The sequence below is a fragment of the Ostrea edulis genome, chromosome 7 (genome assembly GCF_947568905.1).
Source record: "Ostrea edulis chromosome 7, xbOstEdul1.1, whole genome shotgun sequence".
Taxonomy (NCBI): domain Eukaryota; kingdom Metazoa; phylum Mollusca; class Bivalvia; order Ostreida; family Ostreidae; genus Ostrea; species Ostrea edulis.
The window spans coordinates 69,990,813-70,012,825 of NC_079170.1; the positions used below are offsets into that span (position 1 = coordinate 69,990,813).

Consider the following 22,013-nt stretch of genomic DNA (forward strand, 5'->3'; position numbering starts at 1 on the left):
ACCGATATATAATCAAGACTGTGCATCTGAAATAGTTGAGTCTAATATTCTTTTTAATCAACGAATCGGACAACCAGAAATAAGTTTATAAAAGTAAAAGTAATGGGCCGGCAATCTTGGCTTTTCACTTATTGGTAAACATACAATAATGCCAAGTGTTTGTGAAATAAGTAGTTCTTTTCTATGCCCCCGCCACAGTGGTCGGGGCATATAGTTTTATCACTGTCCGTCCTTCAGTGACATCCAGTATTCCAGACTGTTTTTTCCAAACGACTTGAGATATTGAATTTAATTAATTTTTGTATACTGGTGTATATTATTGAGTTACAAATAGAATTTGAGTTTTGTTCCAGGTCGTTGATTTTTGATGGAGTTGTGCCCCTTTAATGTACAAAAATGACTGTTATGACCAGTTTTCCAGACTTTTTTATCTTAACGTCTTGAGACATTGAACTGTCAGATTGTATGCAGGAGTGTATTGACGAGTTACAGATCGAATTTGAGTTTTGTACCGGTTTGTTGATTTTTGATGAAGTTATGCCCCTTTTATAAAGTATGTATTTATTTCTCAAATTATGACTGTTAGAACATATAAAGAATTGCTGAGTTCTTCATTGTACTAAATGCATGTAACAAACAATCTGAATACTACATTCAATGCTATATTTCCATGGATCATGATATTTGTACACTATATAAAGCTTCCCTATAAATAAAAAATATGGGCATTTTGGTGCAGTGGATCTTGAGGCGATTTCGAAAGACCAATACCCAAACACACTCAATAAAAAAGATAATTGATCCAATATGAACACAATAACAGTTTCAGGATATGCAGTTGGTTATATCATTCTTTGTTGAACACCAACTTTTAATATCTTTCTTGGTTGAACAAATCAATAAAATTTACATGCAAGTGATCAATGATGTACAACTGCATCTAATTAAGAGGGAACAAAGTCCGTGAATTTACTTGAGGATTAAAATTGTCTTTAAAAGCAAAACCACAAAATTTGGTGTCTATGAAAATTAATCAAACCACAATATCTGGATCATTTCCAGACTCCGCTTTCTGTAAAATCAGCATCATGCCGACAATTTTACAACCTGCTTTTGTAGCATGTAGAAAACACACACAGACTCCACTCCACTTCTGCAGTCTTCTTCACTTCATATTCCTACATACATCACGGCATCTGGATCTGCAACAAGCAGTTTCCTTCACCAATAATTACCACTAAAAACAGCCATTCCAAGCAGATCCGAAGTTTACTCCATTTTCCATATTGTCATTCAAACATCCAGGTGATGTTGAGCCCGGATTCATTTAAATATCCAGGTGATGTTGACCCCGGACATTCCTAGACTGACTCTCCTGAAAATATACGACACATCTGACTTGCAAAGATCCACTTATTTGCAGTTTTAGACAATGGATGTTAAATTTCATGTTTCATCAAGGACATCTTTGAACAAGGTTTATTTGTGAATAATTAACAACAACACCCCCCACGATGTTGACCCCGGACATTCCTAGACTGACTCTCCTGAAAATTCTGTCATTATCATAGATCTTAAATCATGATGCTCATTTGAAATAATTTAGATAAAAAAATTAGCACAGCCAAATAAGGCTCTAAGAAAACCTTGTACCTTGACAAATTATATTGACCTACATGTATATATGCTCTGATAGTTAAAGTTCGATATCTTGAACACCGATATCGAGAATACTGTGGGGATCCAGGTTAGGATAGGTCCTCAGTAACCCTTGCTTGTCGTAAGAGGTAACTAAATAGGGCGGCTGGTCTTTCGGATGTGAATGCAAAAACCGAGGTCCTGTGTCACAGCAGGTGTGGCACGATAAAGATCCCTCCCTGCTCAAAGGCTGTAAGCGCCGAGCATAGGCCGAAATTTTGCAGCCCTTCACCGGAAATTATGACGTCTCCATATGAGTGAAATATTCTCGAGAAGGACATTAAACAATATATAATCAATTAATCGAATACCATGGATATGTATAAATTCGGAAGTCCAATCAACTTATTCTCTAAGTATTTAACCCTCGATATCTCGGATATCGTTTTTTCTCGGTCCCATCGAGTTCGAGATAATGAGGTTTGACTGTACATGTAAAAGAAGCAGTCAAGAGAGAAACGAAATAATGGATATTTTTTATCATGGCCATGTGAAATTATGAAACAACGGTCTTAAATATGTTTGTAAATTACTGTTACCCTAACATCCCGTGCTCCTTGGTGTCGACGTGGTGAAGAAATAGTAACAAAGCTTGGAACATGTTGTTTCTTCCCTGGAATGGTGAAAAGGAGATCAAACAATTATATGTACAATATATTGTCAACATATCAATCCCTCGGAGATTTCCCACATTCAGTAATTTTCTTGTATTGTTATAAACCACCTTACATTTGACAGTTTGTGGACTGTCTTCCCAATCACAACTTGGAAGTGTGGTGGATTAATGGAGGACTGATATAAACAGACTGTGTCTTCCTTGTCCAGATCTGTGAAAAAGCGTGCAAAAAATTAAAAACAAAACATAAACACAGACATTTACCACGAACCAACTCTTCTAACAGATCCCAACATGTATCTGCAATTTTTCTAGATTGAATATAAAATATTTATCCAATCCCCATGCATTGGAAACTATCATTATTAGAGTGTAGATGGTCTCAATTTCATTTTTGAAAATACATGAGGGTATGAACTGCAATGCTTCACGCTGACATTATACATTTATTGCATGATAGTGATGGAGATATGAAGATTTATTCACCCAAGAAAAATCATAATTATTTCCCAAGGAATCTTCATATCTCCCAATCATTCATGCAATAAATTGTTTATCATACCAAAACAAAGCAAGACTGCAAAAATGTATTTGAAATTGGAGTCCGCTCATCTATTGTATGTAGCTGATATCGTCGTAACGGTAACACTGCGCCATCAACGTATTACGGTAGAGGGTACAAACAACATGATACAGTGAAATGATAACCAGTTTTTGTATTTTCATTCTCCTAGAATGTAGATTTACTTCCTTGGCTTTTTTGTATCAACTAAATCCTGGCGATTTAAATGTGTATCAGAGACCCGCATATTTTTTGCCTGTCGAACTATGAAAGTACAATGACTCGGACTTATTGTGACGTCACAGTAACCTTCGTCTACCTTGACGTTAAATTTATGGAAAATGCAACAGGCTGCCCAAGGGCACTGGTATTAAACTGATGATAGTAACGATCGTTACTATCATCCCAAGATGGCAGAAGGAAATTCTGGAAAGACCACGTTTACTTATTATATCTATTTGTATTGTTTATTTGCGAATGATATGTAGATAAAAAATATCATACACTAGCAACAATTACGATCAGGTGTTATTTTATCTTTTATATAGCTCATATGAACAGAAAATTCGTCGTTGAAAAAACAGAAAGGATGATAGTAACGGAAATGAATGATGATAGTAACGTTTTACTTTCGTTACTATCATCCTCGCTGTTTTTTCAACGACGAATTTTCTGTTCATATGAGCCGCATGAAAGATAGAATAAGAGGCCCATGGGCCACATCGCTCACCTGAATCACCTTGGCCCATATCTGAAGACTTTCCATATATATTTGCATGTAAAACCTTGGTCCCTATTATTGCCCAAACTACCCTTTGCAAACTTGAATCTACACTATGTCAGAAAGCTTTCATTTAAATGTCAACTTCTTTGGCCCAATGGTTCTTGAGAAGAAGATTTTTAAAGCTTTTTCCTATATTTGTATGTAAAACTTTGACTCCCCCCCCCCCCCCCCCCCCCACTTGTGGCCCCATCCTACCCCCGGGGGCCATGATTTGAACAAACTTGAATCTTCACTATGTCAGAAAGTTTTCTTGTAAATACATTTGTATCAGCTTTTCTGACTTGGTGGTTATTGAGAAAAAGATTTTAACTATATATTTGTATGTAAAACTTTGATCCCCTTGTGGCCCCATCCTACCCCCGAGGGGCATGATTTGAACAAACTTGAATCTGCACTATGTCAGGAAGTTTTCATGTAAAAATCAGCTTTTCTGGCTCAGTGGTTCTTGAGAAGAAGATTTTTCCTATATATTTGTATGTAAAACTTTGATCCCCTATTGTGGCCCCATCCAACCCCCGGAGACCATGATTTGAACAAACTTGAATCTGCATTATGTCAGGAAACTTTCATGTAAATCTCAGCTTTTCTGGCTTAGTGGTTCTTGAGAAGAAGATTTTTAAAGATTTTTCCTATATATTTGTATGTGAAACTTTGATCCCCTATTGTGGCACCATCCAACCCCCGGGGCCCATGATTTGAACAAAATTGAATCTGCATTATGTCAGGAAGCTTTCAGGTAAATTTCAGCTCTTCTGGCCCAGTGGTTCTTGAGAAAAGTTTACAGACAGACGGACGCCAGACAAAATGTGATCAGAAAAGCTCACTTGAGCCTTCGGCTCAGGTGAGCTAATAACACCTGATCGTAATTGTTGCTAGTGTATGATATTTCTTACCTACATATCATTCGCAAATAAACAATACAAATAGATATAATAAGTAAACATGGTCTTTCCGGAATTTCCTTCCGCCATCTTGGGATGATAGTAACGATCGTTACTATCATCAGTTTAATACCAGTGAAGGGGTAAATATGACGGGGAGATATGATGTTTGAAAGGGAGATATAAAGTTTTGTCAACCCTGGCACGTGACTGTCTAAACCAATCAGATTACGTGTTGCATAGAATTCTCATACTGAGATATAATAAACTACTTTATGACGCACATTAGCACTTCATATTTAAAAACTTAGTCAGCAAGTAGTGTCACATATTTTCAAAAAAGAGTCTTAAAACTCATTTTTATTAAGTAGCTTTTTAGATTTTAACTGGTATAAATTGTACATGTAAATGTTTTAATTATCAAGCACCAAACAAAAACAAAAAACTTTTAGCTATTGATCTTAATTTTAGTGTTTTATTTTGGTTATTTTACAGGTTATATTTACAGTACTTTCTTTCGTTTGTATGGAATTTATTGTACAGAGGGGCGTAGCATTTGAGTCGTGCAGCGACGAGACTGTCACGCCCCTCTGTACAATAAATTTTATACACTGTCAAACGAAAGAAAGCACTGTATATGCCTTCTGCAGAGCTCCAGATAAGGTGCGTATCAGCGTAAATACTCATTAAATTTTACCAAATATGCATTTAAGTTGAAAATCATGCGTATAATTACTCATTAGCGAATGTAAATACGCTTTACACTCCCAAAGTAATGCTTAGTAGTCCTCGTATTTGTGATACATGTAGTATGATATAAATATGAATTATCTATTCATATGAATTGAGGTTAGCCCAGGGCTTGATCATACATGATATTTAGCGCTATGAAATACATTTGGATGACAATCACAATTTTGAAAAATTGGAAGAGTTAACTCAAAACACTATTATATAGGCCTACTTGTTATACTTTCTTTCTTAAAGAGTTAGTGTGCGGTCGAAAGCACAGGGGGGGGGGGGGGGGAACCTTGTATTATCGATCGTGGACGAATGATATACAAAATTGGATCATAATCATGTGACTTGAGTGTCTGACATATTCAAATTTAATGCATCAATGATAAATATCAAATGACAATGAATAGTTTTAATAAAAAGAATTACAAAGGATTTTCCCCGTAAATAGCTAAGGCGGCCTTTTGGTATAAACTTTAAGTTCAAGTTTAACGGAAGAAGTATCGTTTATCTGGTGACATCTTCTGTGCAAAAGAGCAACGATAATCAGTAAATTAACAAAATACACTTTTGAATTTTTCTGAAAAGCAAAATACTCATTGATTTGAAAATCAGGGGGTAAATACTCTTTGTGGTAAAAAATTAACTGGAGCTCTGCTTCTGTCATGAATATTCATAACATCATTGCAAACATTGCTCGTGATATGACGTCATAAGTCTGGGGTTGATAATAAACTCGACGTGGGGATTGGTGACATTGACTTTTTAGAGTTTTAAAATTATTTGGATGACATTACATTGTCTCGAATTTGCATGGTATTATGGATAATGAAAAATCATGGATGAGGGATTTGGCACAATAAGTACATGTATGTTGCAGATTTTAGCAACATATAACACATGCTTTTTGCAGTTGAAAATCATTACCATTGTAGTACAGAAGCTATTGATGTGTGAGTGGCGGATTGAGAGCCCCCCACCCCTTTGACACAAATTTACAAGGCATTACTGCATGGCAGCCGCATATATAGATGATAAGATTGAAAACATTCAAACACTGCACAGAACATATTCATATCAGAAATAATGCGAGTAAAACTATAGATTTGGTACCCAAAATGGCTAAGGATTTTGGCTAATACACCCCTCCCCCCCTTTTTCTCTCTTGAAATTCCTGGATCTGCCACCGTGTGTGTTAATTGAAGAAATCAATTATGCTTAATTTATTCATATGTTGCATTTCTTGTTTTCGTCATTGATTAATTTACAAAATTGTTGTTATCTAGCTGTGTTCATAGTTTGGAAGTTTTAGTACGGTTCAGTGGAAGTTATTGTACAGCTAAGCTCCGCCCCCCCCGGAAGTTATTGTACAGCTAAGCTCCGCCCCCTGGAAGTTATTGTACAGCTAGCTTCTGCTAAATGTTTTTTGTCTGATTTAAAGTATGGCTAAGATCAAAGGAAAAAGTACCACACCATGACACAAATTTACAGATATAAGATTTTATGTCACCCTGTCATTTAATTTCATTTGATTGTTTCATTGTTTCATTCCTCTTCTTACCCCTGTAAAGCGCCTTAGAGTAATTAGTTTTATAAAAGGCGTTATATAAATTTTATTATCTATTATTTCATAAATGCACCCTTATGTATTTTCAAAAATTTAAATTTATTTCTTTATATTTACATTCCACTTTCATTTCTTGGATATTGCATTCTAAAAGAAAATAAAGCAATATGGTACAACTTACTGGGCTTGTCAGGAGTCTTAATGAAATGCTGAGCTGAAAATGTCTTCCCATCTGGATATTTGGGCTGAGTGGGAAGCCTCGAGTCCATGTATGTACAGAACAGGTGCATCACAAGCTGTAATATATTTATACTGAAGTGTGATCTCTAAAACACATACAAATACACACATCACCAGCTGTAATATATTTATAATGAGAAGTGTGATCTCTAAAAAAAAACACATATATACAAATATACATGAATCGTGTAACAAGAACCACTGACTTATGTAACTAGAACAAACCACTGATTTATGTAACATGAACAAACCACTGATTTATGTAACAATGACAAACCACTGATTATGTAACAATGACAAACCACTGATTTATGTAACATGTAACAAAAACAAACCACTGATTTATGTAAAATGTAACAATGACAAACCACTGATTTATGTAACAATGACAAACCACTGATTTATGTAACATGCAACAATGACAAATCACTGATTATGTAACAAGAACAAACCACTGACTTATATAACATGAACAAACCACTGATTTGTGTAACATGAACAAACCACTGATTTATGTAACAAGAACAAGCCACTGATTTGTGTAACATGAACAAACCACTGATTTATGTAACATGTAACTAAAACAAACCACTGATTTACGTAACATGTAACAAAAACAAACCACTGATTTATGTAACATGAACAAACCACTGATTTGTGTAACAAGAACAAACCACTGACTTATGTAACATGAACAAACCACTGATTTGTGCAACATGAACAAACCACTGATTTATGTAACATGTAACAAAAACAAACCACTGATTTATGCAACAAGAACAAACCACTGATTTATGTAACAAGAACAAACCACTGATTTATGTAACATGTAACAAAAATAAATCACTGATTTATGTAACAAGAACAAACCACTGACTTATGTAACATGAACAAACCACTGATTTATGTAACATGTAACAAAAACAAACCACTGATTTATGCAACAAGAACAAACCACTGATTTATGTAACAAGAACAAACCACTGATTTATGTAACATGTAACAAAAACAAACCACTGATTTATGCAACAAGAACAAACCACTGATTTATGTAACAAGAACAAACCACTGATTTATGTAACATGTAACAAAAACAAACCACTGATTTATGTAACAAGAATCACTGATTTATGTAACATGAACAAACCACTGATCTATGTAACATGAACAAACCACTGATTTATGTAACAAGAACAAACCACTGATTTATGTAACAAGAACAAACCACTGATTTATGTAACTAAAACAAACCACTGACTTATGTAACATGTAACAAACCACTGATTTATGTAACATGTAACAAAAACAAACCCCTGATTTATGCAACAAGAACAAACCACTGATTTATGTAACAAGAACAAACCACTGATTTATGTAACATGTAACAAAAACAAACCACTGATTTATGTAACAAGAACAAACCACTGATTAATGTAATTAGAACAAACCACTGATTTGTGTAACATGAACAAACCACTGATATACGTAACATGTAACAAAAACAAACCACTAATTTATGTAACTAGAACAAACCACTGATTTATGTAACATGTAACTAGAACAAACCACTGATTTCTGTAACTAGAACAAACCACTGATTTATGTATCAATTCTGTTGATGTTTTACAAAATAGGTACAAACCGCTGCATCAGTTGGTAGATGCTCCCCCCAATCTTTGCCATAATCTCCCCCCGAGTTCCAGCAGAACTCACTCATGCAGCCATCTTTACCCAGATCTGTAACAATAACATAACACATAAAATATTTGTTATCTGTATTAGATTATCGTCTCTGGTGCACTGTTGTTCTCAACATCATAACACTAAATCATGTACCCCAAAACATATACTATCGCAATCATTGTTCTCAACATCATAACACTAAATCATGTACCCCAAAACATACTATCGCAATCATTGTTCTCAACATCATAACACTAAATCATGTACCCCAAAACATACTATCGCAATCATTGTTCTCAACATCATAACACTAAATCATGTACCCCAAAACATACTATCGCAATCATTGTTCTCAACATCATAACACTAAATCATGTACCCCAAAACATACTATTGCAATCATTGTTCTCAACATCATAACACTAAATCATGTACCCCAAAACATACTATTGCAATCATTGTTCTCAACATCATAACACTAAATCATGTACCCCAAAACATACTATCGCAATCATTGTTCTCAACATCATAACACTAAATCATGTACCCCAAAACATACTATTGCAATCATTGTTCTCAACATCATAACACTAAATCATGTACCCCAAAACATATACTATCACAATCTTGATACTATTCTACATATCATGAACTGTATCATGGCCACTAATAATTTCCTAAACACAGTACAATGGACTTAATAACTTAATATACAAGTCCTGTACATGTACAATAGTTTAGGTGTGTTACAGCTGAATTAAACATTATTTATAAACATCACCTCGACAAGCCCTGTACATGTACAATAGTTTATTTATGTTACAGCTGAATTAAACATTTATAAACATCACCTCGACAAGCCCTGTACATGTACAATAGTTTATGAGTGTTACAGCTGAATTATACATTTATAAACATCACCTCGACAAGTCCTGTACATGTACAATAGTTTATGAATGTTACAGCTGAATTAAACATTATTTATAAACATCACCTCAACAAGCCCTGTACATGTACAATAGTTTATGATTGTTACAGCTGAATTAAACATTTATAAACATCACCTCGGATTCTTTTCACCAGGTATTCCTGATTTGAGGAGAAGTCCAGGTATGGAACAACTGCATTTAATGTTGGGACATACGGACCCTTAGTCAGCGCCAGCTGCTTCAGCGTGGAAACCCCAACCTCTGTAAAACATCCAACAAGGACGGTCCTTTACTTTCATGTTCTAATTGATAATTTATGATAAAGAGAATAATTAAATTCTAATCAAATTTTCAGGCAGTTTCCCTTACAAAGAAGAGATATGGAGGGAGGGGTAAGACAAAGAAGAGATATGGAGGGAGGGGTAAGACAAAGAAGAGATAGCGAGGGATGGGTAAGACAAAGAAGAGATAGTGAGGGAGGGATAAGACAAAGAAGAGATAGTGAGGGAGGGGTAAGACAATGAAGAGATAGTGAGGGAGGGGTAAGACAAAGAAGAGATAGTGAGGGAGGGGTAAGACAAAGAAGAGATAGCGAGGGAGGGGTAAGACAAAGAAGAGATAGCGAGGGAGGGGTAAGACAAAGAAGAGATAGTGAGGGAGGGGTAAGACAAAGAAGAGATAGCGAGGGAGGGGTAAGACAAAGAAGAGATAGTGAGGGAGGGGTAAGACAAAGAAGAGATAGTGAGGGAGGGGTAAGACAAAGAAGAGATAGCGAGGGAGGGGTAAGACAAAGAAGAGATAGTGAGGGAGGGGTAAGACAAGGAAGAGATAGTGAGGGAGGGGTAAGACAAAGAAGAGATAGTGAGGGAGGGGTAAGACAAAGAAGAGATATGGAGGGAGGGGTAAGACAAAGAAGAGATAGTGAGGGAGGGGTAAGACAAAGAAGAGATAGTGAGGGAGGGGTAAGACAAAGAAGAGATAGTGAGGGAGGGGTAAGACAAAGAAGAGATAGTGAGGGAGGGGTAAGACAAAGAAGAGATAGTGAGGGAGGGGTAAGACAAAGAAGAGATAGTGAGGGAGGGATAAGACAAAGAAGAGATAGTGAGGGAGGGGTAAGACAAAGAAGAGATAGTGAGGGAGGGGTAAGACAAAGAAGAGATAGTGAGGGAGGGGTAAGACAAAGAAGAGATAGTGAGGGAGGGATAAGACAAAGAAGAGATAGTGAGGGAGGGGTAAGACAAAGAAGAGATAGTGAGGGAGGGGTAAGACAAAGAAGAGATAGTGAGGGAGGGGTAAGACAAAGAAGAGATAGTGAGGGAGGGGTAAGACAAAGAAGAGAGAGGGAGGGAGGGGTAAGACAATGAAAAAGATAGAAAAGATGTGGAGAAAGAAAAGTAAGAGAAGGGGCGGGGCAGGGCGAGGCCAATCCTCCGTCTCGACCCAACAGGAAATTTACTGACCCTGCAATTTCATTGTGCCAGATATTTGTAATTATGTTATCAACAAAAACTGAAATGTGTATTGAAAGAAAAAGGATCTTGAAAGCCTCTACATAGGAATTATAATAATAAAGATAACATATGTAGCACCTAATAAACTCTAAATCACTTTACACAAGAACAGTCAATAACATAATAAAACAGAATTAAGAAATCTTAAATCATCTATAAATTATTCTTTGAATACTAAAATAATTCATGAATTTCTGACAACACATCAAAACTCGTACCCCCTATTTCTGTATCCTCCGAACCGATTCTTCGCAATCCGGCATTCACTTCCTCTATTTCTTTCCTTAGTGGAGAAACAATGGTCAGACACACCCACTGTAATCATGAAAACATTTCAATCACGTACCGTCAGCACAAATTTCTATCACGTACCGTCAGCACAAATTTCTATCAAGTATAGTCAGCACAAATTTCTATCAAGTATAGTTAGCACAAATTTCTATCAAGGTGATTTCGTGATTCAATTTTATTTGATATCATTTTATGTCCTGTGTGTTCATTCTTTAAAAGATATCAATTTCAACAAACAGCACTTTACACAAGTTAACAAAATTATGGATAACAATTTTCAAGAAAGAAAGTCTTTTTAAATAAATACATTTTACCTTTCTCAATCTCTCTATCCACAGAAAAAGATCATCTTCTGTCACTCCCCTTTTGCTCCACACCTAAAATCCAAAGTTAAAGTCATTATCATGTCTCTTATAACTGTCTGACATACATACACGTATACTCGTTCATGAAGAGACGCATATTAACAGCTCCTGTACGATGCATTCTTGTTGAAATCTTCTGCAGCTCAGTCCATCCCATTTTACTAAATACCGTATATTCAAACAAACAAAAAAACCAAACACAAATAATTGATATAAAGGGAATAACCTACATCTTTTCCATTGAAGGCAATGGATTGGTCGTTGTCATTATTGGGCGTGGCTAGGGAGTGTGATGATCGACTGGCCAGCTGGTACACATATTTCTTCAGGACATGTGTGTAGTCCATGGCTGTCCGACCATAACTCCAGAAAGAAGATCCACCAGAATTCTCAGGAGAACCTGAAAACATTCAAGTTTGAAATTTACAATTTTGGTAGACATCTTTTTGATCATCATCACTATGCATTTAGATTTTCATACACATGTGCGTTTGTAGAAAAGAAATGTTTTGAAAAATGGTCAATTTTTAGCAGTTTTTGCTGAGGCCCCAGGGGTGCAAGAGTCCTGAAACTTACAATTTATGTCCCCTTTGTGAAAATGGTGCTTCATACCAAATTTGAAAAGAAGGTTAACACACGGCAGACGGCAACCAATTGCAATAGGTTACTTTTTAAAATAGTTTGAAATCTTGGTGCTTTAGTTTTTGGAGCAATTTCATTGAACAAGTATACCATATAATATTAAGCATCCTTTCCAGCATGCCAAATTGACCTGTTATACGCTACCTAATTTTTGTGAAAAAAGTATGCTAAACATTAATCCTTACTAACTGCAGACTCAAGGTACACTTTTTCATTAAACATTAATCCTTACTAATTGCAGACTTGTGATGCAATTTTTCGTTAAACCCTAATCCTTACTAATACTTATCATTTCCATTAGTGGAACTCTTCAAATTAAAGGCGCGTAAAGTTGTGATACCGGGACAACATACGTAAACATTACTTAGGCATACGTAATATAAATTATGGTATCGAATACATATTATAACCGACTGCAAACCACGACACTGATTAAAATTCTAAAGGCAAAAGGAATTGATTATTCTTACAAGAAAACAGACGAACTTATTAAACTATGTGAAGGAGTGCAGGTACTAAATCTGCCAAATCTGACCGATTTAAAGCATCAGTCGCAAGAAGAACTGTGAAGGGAAAAACCAATTCATGCACATCCGACACAATAACTTTTCTTGTAATTAATGGGATTCATGTTATTAAGATTATTCTGTCAGATTATGAAGACATTCTATTTTATACAATTTGGACAGGTTCATATGGCATGAACTTTGTAATCGTTAATGCCCCCCCCCCCCCCCCCCCCCCCCCCCCCCCCCCCCCCCTCTCTCTCTCTCATTTTCAAATATTTTAGTATAAGTTATATACTTGCCAAACTGCATTTTTAAAGACGTTTATAACACTAATTAACACAACAAATGCGTTTCTAAACTGCATCTAAGCTATTTTGAAAATTACAAAATATTGATTGACTTAGGACAGAGAACATCGTTGTTTGGAATTTTTATAATAGGTGTAGTGGAGTTTAAAAAAAGCATGTAACATCCTTGATAAACTAGTGTTAGTATATTTTTAAAATACAGTTTGACCAATGGCTATTTTATTTAAAAGTTCACCATGTACTTTAACTTAAAAAGGGGGGTGGGGGTGGGGGTTGCTATGAACGTTTCGTTTATGTCCCAGTAATCTCGCACTTGCTCGCGAGACTTGTGCATTTTCTTACCAATGACGCACAAGAGTCATCAAAGCGCGATAACTCTAATGTGCTGGTAATGAGAAGTATTGCAGACTTGAGGTACTCTTTTTCGTTAAACCCTAAATCCTTACTAATTGCAGACTTGAGGTGTTCTTTTTCGTTAAACCCTAAATCCTTACTAATTGCAGACTGGAGGTACTCTTTTACGTTAAACATTAATCCTTACTTATTGCAGACTTCAGGTACTCTTTTTCATCTTGTTCCCTCAGGTACTTGCTTAGTGAATGTAGGTCTGTAATTCTATCAAATGATGATGAAGCTAGGAAAAAAAACCCAAAAATTATTGAAATACTGCCATCAAAGATATAAAGGGGCAAACAGAAAGATATCAAAGAATTACAAAAATCTGTTGTTTCTCACCTGCAGCATTTTTCATGGTTTGTGACAGAGAATGTCTGGATCGCAGCCCACTGGTATCAGCTATTCCAGTCATACCCGGAGATCCAGACACAAACGCACATATGTTTGGGGAATAACCTGATATATTAGGAGCAAATCCAGATACATTCGGACTAGGTGTATACACTGTTCCTGGACTAAAGCTTGACATGTTGGGACTGTATCCAGATAAATTAGGATTGTACCCGGATAAGTTAGGATTATACCCGGATAAATTTGTACTATAACCAGATAGATTTGGACTATATCCAGATAGATTTGGACTATATCCAGACAGATTTGGACCATATCCTATTCCTTGTGAGCTGTAACCGGAGACATTTGGACTGTATCCGGACAGGTTTGGAGCATATCCAGATATGTTTGGACTCGCAGTGAATTGAGAGAAAGGTGTCCCAACATTTCCGCTAAGGGATCCCTGTCAACAAAAATCAAACACATATAACTAGCGATGTCAAATTGGACAAAATTAGGAAAACCATTTTACTCAACCATCCGTCTAATTGTGCGTAAGGGTATCTCTTTGGAGCAGATTCATTTTAATGATCCATTTATTGTGATCTATATTTTCACTTTTATCTGAAGCTAAAACATCTATCCTGCAGAATTATTATCATTTACATTCAATATTGGTTGGTTAAATATTGTTTAACGTCCCTCTCGAGAATATTTCACTCATATGGAGATGTCATGCACCACTGCCGGTGAAGGGCTGCAAAATTTAGGCCTATGCTCAGTGCTTGTGGCCATTGAGCAGGGAGGGATCTTTATCGAGCCACACCTGCTGTGACACGGGACCTCGGTTTTTGCAGTCTCATCCGAAAGACTGCCCCATTTAGTCGCCTCTTACGACAAGCAAGGGGTACTGAGGACCTATTCTTACCCGGATCCCCACGGGATCATTCAATATTGTAAATTCTGTCAGTTTATGAGAACCATCAACAATACAAGCACATAAATATACTACGAACTGTTGGCTGCTTCTGCATTGAAAACGGTACCTTTCATCATTGGACAAATTCAGTAATAAGTTGGTAACCGGACACTATGATTGCAATCTAATTTTAAAAAATCAGATTCTACAATCGCTACAATATGTCTGCATGACCTTTTGTTTGGAATATTCATGAGAACTAGCTGCCAGTCAGATTGCACCATACAGACTATGATGATTATTCAGGCGGTTCCCGGCAATTCATAAACAAGTTGCAGTACTCTCTCTTCCACGAAGTTTATTCCACACTATAAAGTTGTATATTCTCACATACGGAATTTTAAACTTTCGTAATAATGCCTAATCGATTCCACTCATACAAACAACAAAATGTACGATATAAATTACACCCAAATTAAATTAATGAATTGTGATTTATGTATGAATAGAGATGAGTACGATTTGAATAGTTTTCAAAATGGTTTACTTAATTAACTCGATGAATATAACGCCAGTCAACGTTTTCTTTCAAACCAAACAATCGCAGCCATCTTCCTTGAATTATGAACACCGATGAATTCATAGGCGACATGCTGATTGGCTAACATAAGGTGCGCATGAACATGACCCCTAGTCAGGTTATGTCAGATCTTCTTACGCAGAGTATACGGCGCAGATCTAAGAAGTCTGATCTTAATTAAATTGACTGAATGCATCTGAAATGATTTTACTTAAGATTGATAAAGAAATTCATTTCATAGTTTTCAATTTCGAATGCAAAATGACACTATTAATGCAAATAATTGAAAATGAAGTAATATCTTTGAGATTGATTTCTGCCGAGTTTATTTTAGGTTTATTCTGACCCATAAATTTAAGATTTATTAATTTCAATCATCTATAAAAAGTTTGTGAATTTCAACCCCCAATAATGATAATATTTTCCAGAGTAATCAAATTATGATGTATCTAATCATTGGGTGTTCCAACAAGTACTCAGATAGTTGCATACATGTACAACTTTTAAACATGACAGCGAAATTTTTTTTTTTTCAAATATGAAAAATATTGTACATTCATACCCTGTCATAACTGCTCGCGGGGGAGTAAGGAGAAAAGTTCACGGATTGATTGCTGTAGTTGATCGTCCCTGACCCCAGGTTTGTGGGGGTCAGCCTCCCACTGGAGGGACTAGATTGAGCTGTGGGTGTGGACACCGAGAACACAAGGCTTCCCTCACTGGACGGAGACCCTGATGATTTCTGAGGGGACACTTTAAATCCTAGATCTGTGTGACAAAAATTAAATCCTAGATCTGTGTGACAAAAATATACATGCATGTTCCAATTCATAAATCTATACAGAAATTGATTCTCTTATCACTTCATACAAAAATGATGCCTTGGTTCTAGTATACTACAAATCACAGGGTTTTGACACAATCTGAGCAAACTGGTATATATAATAGTACAGTTTTAAACAAACTGGTATATATAGTATAGTTTTAAACAAACTGGTATATATAGTATAGTTTTAAACAAATTGGTATAGATATTATAGTTTTAAACAAACTGGTACCAGCAATTTTTTTCTACCCACTGGTACTGGTACCAGTACCCATTCAATTGGGAAAAATAACGTCAAAATTGAACAAATTGGGAATTTTCTACCAATGTATTGGCAAATGATTTCAACTGAAAAAAGAGAACAAAACAAGAAGTAGTCATCCCTTTAAAAACTTTTTTACGGTAATATTTGCAGTTGTGATACATAAGGAATCGTCGTAGCCTCGTTTTAGAATCATAGTAGCTCTACAAAACATGCACTGCCATGATCTGTACTTTTGATTTAATACTGGAAGTGAACATTTTAGTTAACTTTTACAACGTTTCAGACTAAGTAAATTACGATGTCAGCGGTCTATTTTTCGGCAAGTAAATTGGGAAAAATCAATATGGTTTTTGGCATTGGGAATGGTACTGTTTATCGGTACCAGTTATATAAGGAAAAAAATCGCTGGGTACATATAGTATAGTTTTAAACAAACTGGTATATATAGTATAGTTTTAAGCAAACTGGTATATATAGTATAGTTTTAAACAAACTGGTACATACAGTATAGTTTCAAACAAACTGGTATATATAGTATAGTTTTAAACAAACTGGTATATATAATAGTATAGTTTTAAACCAACCGGTATATATAGTATAGTATAGTTTTAAACAAACTGGTATATATAGTATAGTTTGCTCAGATTCAATGTGTCAACACCCTGTGCTACACATATTTATTTCAAACTGTAACATATGAAGCTAATCCACACAGTTTCACCAAACACCCCCCCCCCCCCCCCCCCAACCCTACAAACCTGTGTCTGTGTCTCTGATTGCGAGTAACTTCATCTGTTACAAACCCATGTCTCTGATAGCAAGTACTTGTAACTTTTTCTTTTACAAACCTCTGTCTCTGACAGTGAGTAACTTTTTCTGTTACAAACCCGTGTTTCTGATAGCGAGTAACTTTTTCTGTTACAAACCCATGTTTCTGATAGCGAGTAACTTTTTCTGTTACAAACCCGTGTTTCTCATAGCGAGTAACTTTTTCTGTTACAAACCTGTGTCTCGGATAGCGAGTAACGTTTTCTGTTACAAACCTGTGTATCGGATAGTGAGTAACTTTTTCTGTTACAAACCTGTGTCTCGGATAGCGAGTAACGTTTTCTGTTACAAACCTGTGTATCGGATAGCGAGTAACTTTTTCTGTTACAAACCTGTGTCTCGAATAGCGAGTAACGTTTTCTGTCCTGGAGTCATCTCCACTGAAGAAGAGGTCACATAAGGTCGTAGATAGAGACCAAAGTGGAACACTGTGTTCAACAACAGCAACGTAGCAATGACGCATTCTGTAAAAAAGTTAAAAAAATCAATAAAATACACGTAATTCAGAATAGGAGGCTTCCCTCTAACCTCTTCTACCCTAGCAGTTGGGGGGAAGCCATCCCCCCCCCTTTCCCCCCTCCCCCAACTCATTGATGTCACTGCTTTGAAACACGGTCTCTGCCTAGAGTAGGTGGCCTAGTAACAATTGAGGAAAACAAGTAAAACTTGACAAGTATCATTGCATGTAATAACCTTGTGGGTTACCTAACTAAAATCTCTCTTCAATCTCACTCCCCCTTTTTTCTACTACAAGCGGAGAAAGAAAACAGGGGGAATCGAGAGTGAAGGTCTGGTTTTAATCAGACTGCCCCCCCCCCCCCTCCCCCGGAGCACCAATAACTGCCCGATGCCTTCTCATGGATGCAATCAAATCTCTAAACAACTGTCTACGGATGCTGTTCCACTCTAACTACAGAGCTTGGGACAGTTGTTGTAGATTCTGGGGCTGCAGATGTTTTTGTCGAAAGCACCTATTCAGTTCATCTCTTGCATGTTCAATGGGGTTCAAATCTGGTAATCTGGATGGCCAAGGAAGAACCTGGATATTCTGTCTTTGTAGAACATTACGTGTTAGACGAGCAGTATATACATGTACACTGTGAACTCTGTGGTATTATCTCGGTTCACTAGAGCGTAACATTTCACCTAGATTTTTTCCTACTACAAGTTTTAATTAATACACAATACCAGGGCTTCTAAGTAAAATTAATATGATTTTTACTCCGAGTCCGTGACACGTCCGTGGGACTAGCCATATCAGACAAACTTGCGTCCCAAATGAATTTTTGCGTTAGTGACAACCCTGGTGACACAACCTACATCCTATTGCATTGTGCATCATCCAACATTGTTCAAAAAGCGGTTAAATTTAAAGGCAATGCAATCAAATATTGAGAAACTGTGCATTAGATAGACTAATGGTGTCTGAATCATGTGAATTAGATAATCATGTGCATTAGATAGACTACTGGTGCCCAAATCATGTGCATTAGATAGACTACTGGTGCCTGAATCATGTGCATTAGATAGACTACTGGTGCCTGAATCATGTGCATTAGATAAGACTACTGGTGCCTGAATCATGTGCATTAGATAGACTTCTAGTGCCTGAATCACGTGCATTAGATGAACTACTGGTGCCTGAAACACGTGCATTAGATGAACTACTGGTGCCTGAAACACGTGCATTAGATGAACTACTGGTGCCTGAAACACGTGCATTAGATGAACTACTGGTGCCTGAAACACGTGCATTAGATAGACTACTAGTGCCTGAATCACGTGCATTAGATAGACTACTGGTGCCTGAATCACGTGCATTAGATAGACTACTGGTGCCTGAATCACGTGCATTAGATGAACTACTGGTGCCTGAATCACGTGCATTAGATGAACTACTGGTGCCTGAATCACGTGCATTAGATAGACTACTGGTGCCCAAATCATGTGCATTAGATAGACTACTGGTGCCTGAATCATGTACATTAGATAGACTACTGGTGCCTGAATCACGTGCATTAGATAGACTACTGGTGCCCAAATCATGTGCATTAGATAGACTACTGGTGTCCGAATCATGTGCATTAGATAGACTACTGGTGCCCGAATCACGTGCATTAGATAGACTACTGGTGCCTGAATCATGTGCATTAGGAATTAACAAGACCTGAGAGTTACAGAGACCGATTCTAGGAATTTATGAAGACACGCTTTTATTGTCCTCAAATTCTAAACTTTAAAAGAATTATCTATCCAATAAACATTAGCATTAACAAGGAGTAATCAAGTGATTCATTCTAGACCCCAAAAAATGTATGCAAAATTATTTGAAAAGATTCAGCAAAAAATTACTTTTATAACTAGATGCATTTCTCTTTTTGACATCATCAAGGTTCAACTTACCTATATACCAAAACATGGGTGTTTTCAAGTCCAAATAAGATCGAAGGCCAAATATTGTCCTGTTTAAAATGAATTGAGAAAATGTATCTCATAATAATTGTAATGCATGAAAAAAATGTTAAGGAACCAACATCAGGTATAATTCAATGTAAACAAGAAATATCATACAATATATTACAAATAGGCACGCTCACGATGCATTGATACATACAAGATTTTAATAATCACAGTGTTCTTAAATTTTAATTAATTTTTTTTTTTTTTTGCAAAATTGTAAAATAATCTTACAGCTCCAGATACATCAGAACAGCCAAACAGAAGTTGATGATGCACCATGTCATTGAGGACCTGGCCTGTCTCCAAGCCTGCTGTTTGCTCCATGTCTTCCAAACGACAGGATTAAAAAACGTTCCTATCTTCACCATACCTTTACAGGAAAGTAAAGGCAAAAATTATTATATCAATCATTACATACCAAATAAACAGGTGTTTGAGATAGTGATGAAACGATTGTCACCGACAATCGATCATTTTTGGCTCTTCGATTCCGAATTCTATTTTTCATAAACGATTCTCGCCTGTACACTAATTTTAAAATATCTAATCCGAGATTCATCTGACTTGTGCGGGGGGAGAGTCAGAGTGGACTCCACATTGAAAAGTGGGAATTAAGTGACATCAGCTAGTGTGTATGCTGCACACATCCATAAAACTAAATAGAAATAACCCCAAAAATGATAAACATTTATTAACTACATGTAAATACCGATTATATCGATCATTGATACAGCGTTCTTCTGATTATGACCCATTATCGATTATGAAATTTTTCCCGATTTTTCAACACTAGCTTGAGTTATCTCACTACCTGCACCGTCGACTCATTCTTATTGTCATGTTTTTTCTACACTGCACTAGAACATGGATCGATTCAAATACAGTGACTGAAACTTAGAGTTATAGACAGCGACTCTCAGGAAGAGTATGATCGCACGTCTAGCGAAGCCGAGTAATTTAAACTTAGTTTATAAGTACAGGAGCCTGTTTCATAAACTTCGCAAGCCATACCATGTTATTATACCGAGCGAAGCTTGGACGGACCAAAGGCCCGTCCGCGAAGCAAGGCTCTAAAGGTAACATGTATGTTCAAAGTGAATAGTATAATTATCATTGTAACAGGTTTTAGCAAATAAATACATATAAAACCGTAATACGACTAAATAGATGAACGAATTCATGAGTTTCTTTGAATAAGAATATACGATAAAATTACGGTTACTTTTTTACGATTTTGAATTTATTGGTTAATTTTGTTTAGTTTTAACGGCCTTTTTCATTGCATACGGAATGTATTATTGTTGTTTATAAATTGTTTGCTTTGAAAAAGAGAGAAAAGTTGAGGCTAAATGTGACGTCACAATGCACAGTTTACGTCGCCTTGCGTTTTATTTCCTGCGTTCAATGAATAGGCGGATCCTGTAAAACTGTTGTCCCCATATAAACCCCTTTCATATTGAGATGTTACTGGGTGTTTAGCGCAAGGAAAATTTCATTCAAAATATATATTTTTATATGAATCATAATCTACCGTACTTAACAGAATTATGATTACCACTTGGGACACTCCAATGACCATTGTATGCTTGGGTCATAATATATGAATACACATATAACCGTATACATATGTAAATAATCCACATAGGTATAAGGTTAGATGAGCATTCATATATCATGACCCAAGCACCTGTGCACACTGCACAGCTACAGACAAAATTACCGGTTCCTGTGACTACACACACCTGCTAGTCTATAGTCCCTGTTTAGACCTGCTAGTGTGTTTAAATGAAAATGCAGACACCGCAGCGTTATACCTCCCCAGATCGAAGCTGAATATTAGTCTGAATTTCCCTCTTCACGCCGCTTTCTTATTTTGTAAACTTCCGGTCATGGATTTAACCGTTAAATAAAACATATGTGATCGGATATATGTTGGAAAACATTAATTCATAATTTTAAAACCCAAAACCTTTTAAAATTGAATCGTACTTTTAACTATATACAAAAAATTGATCCAACAAACTACTAATAATCAAAAACAGTTATAAGGCATTTTTTCCTATTTAAATCAAAATCAAACTG

At 36.2% G+C, this 22,013-nt stretch overlaps 1 protein-coding gene across 5 annotated transcripts; it reads right to left on the bottom strand.

The window, feature by feature from the left end:
• Nucleotides 1-823: 823 nt before the first annotated feature.
• LOC125653991 (transmembrane protein 209-like) lies at nucleotides 824-21,824 on the bottom strand. Of its 5 annotated transcripts, none has more exons than XM_048883703.2 (16): nucleotides 21,487-21,607; nucleotides 20,163-20,301; nucleotides 19,875-19,933; nucleotides 17,804-17,935; nucleotides 16,115-16,320; nucleotides 14,060-14,516; nucleotides 13,866-13,958; nucleotides 12,096-12,265; nucleotides 11,815-11,877; nucleotides 11,428-11,524; nucleotides 9,834-9,959; nucleotides 8,729-8,823; nucleotides 7,028-7,142; nucleotides 2,428-2,525; nucleotides 2,238-2,311; nucleotides 824-1,375 (listed from the first exon to the last, which is right to left on the bottom strand). In XM_048883703.2, exons 1-16 carry the CDS (start codon nucleotides 21,605-21,607, stop codon nucleotides 1,324-1,326), a joined length of 2,097 nt encoding a protein of 698 aa, XP_048739660.2. In that variant the 3' UTR covers nucleotides 824-1,323. The 5 variants fall into 5 exon arrangements, with proteins under 5 accessions (XP_048739660.2, XP_048739662.1, XP_048739663.1 ...); XM_048883705.1 differs by lacking the exons at nucleotides 824-1,375; nucleotides 21,487-21,607 and adding exons at nucleotides 1,442-1,547; nucleotides 21,746-21,824; XM_048883706.1 differs by lacking the exons at nucleotides 824-1,375; nucleotides 21,487-21,607 and adding exons at nucleotides 1,442-1,547; nucleotides 21,652-21,813.
• Nucleotides 21,825-22,013: the final 189 nt, after the last annotated feature.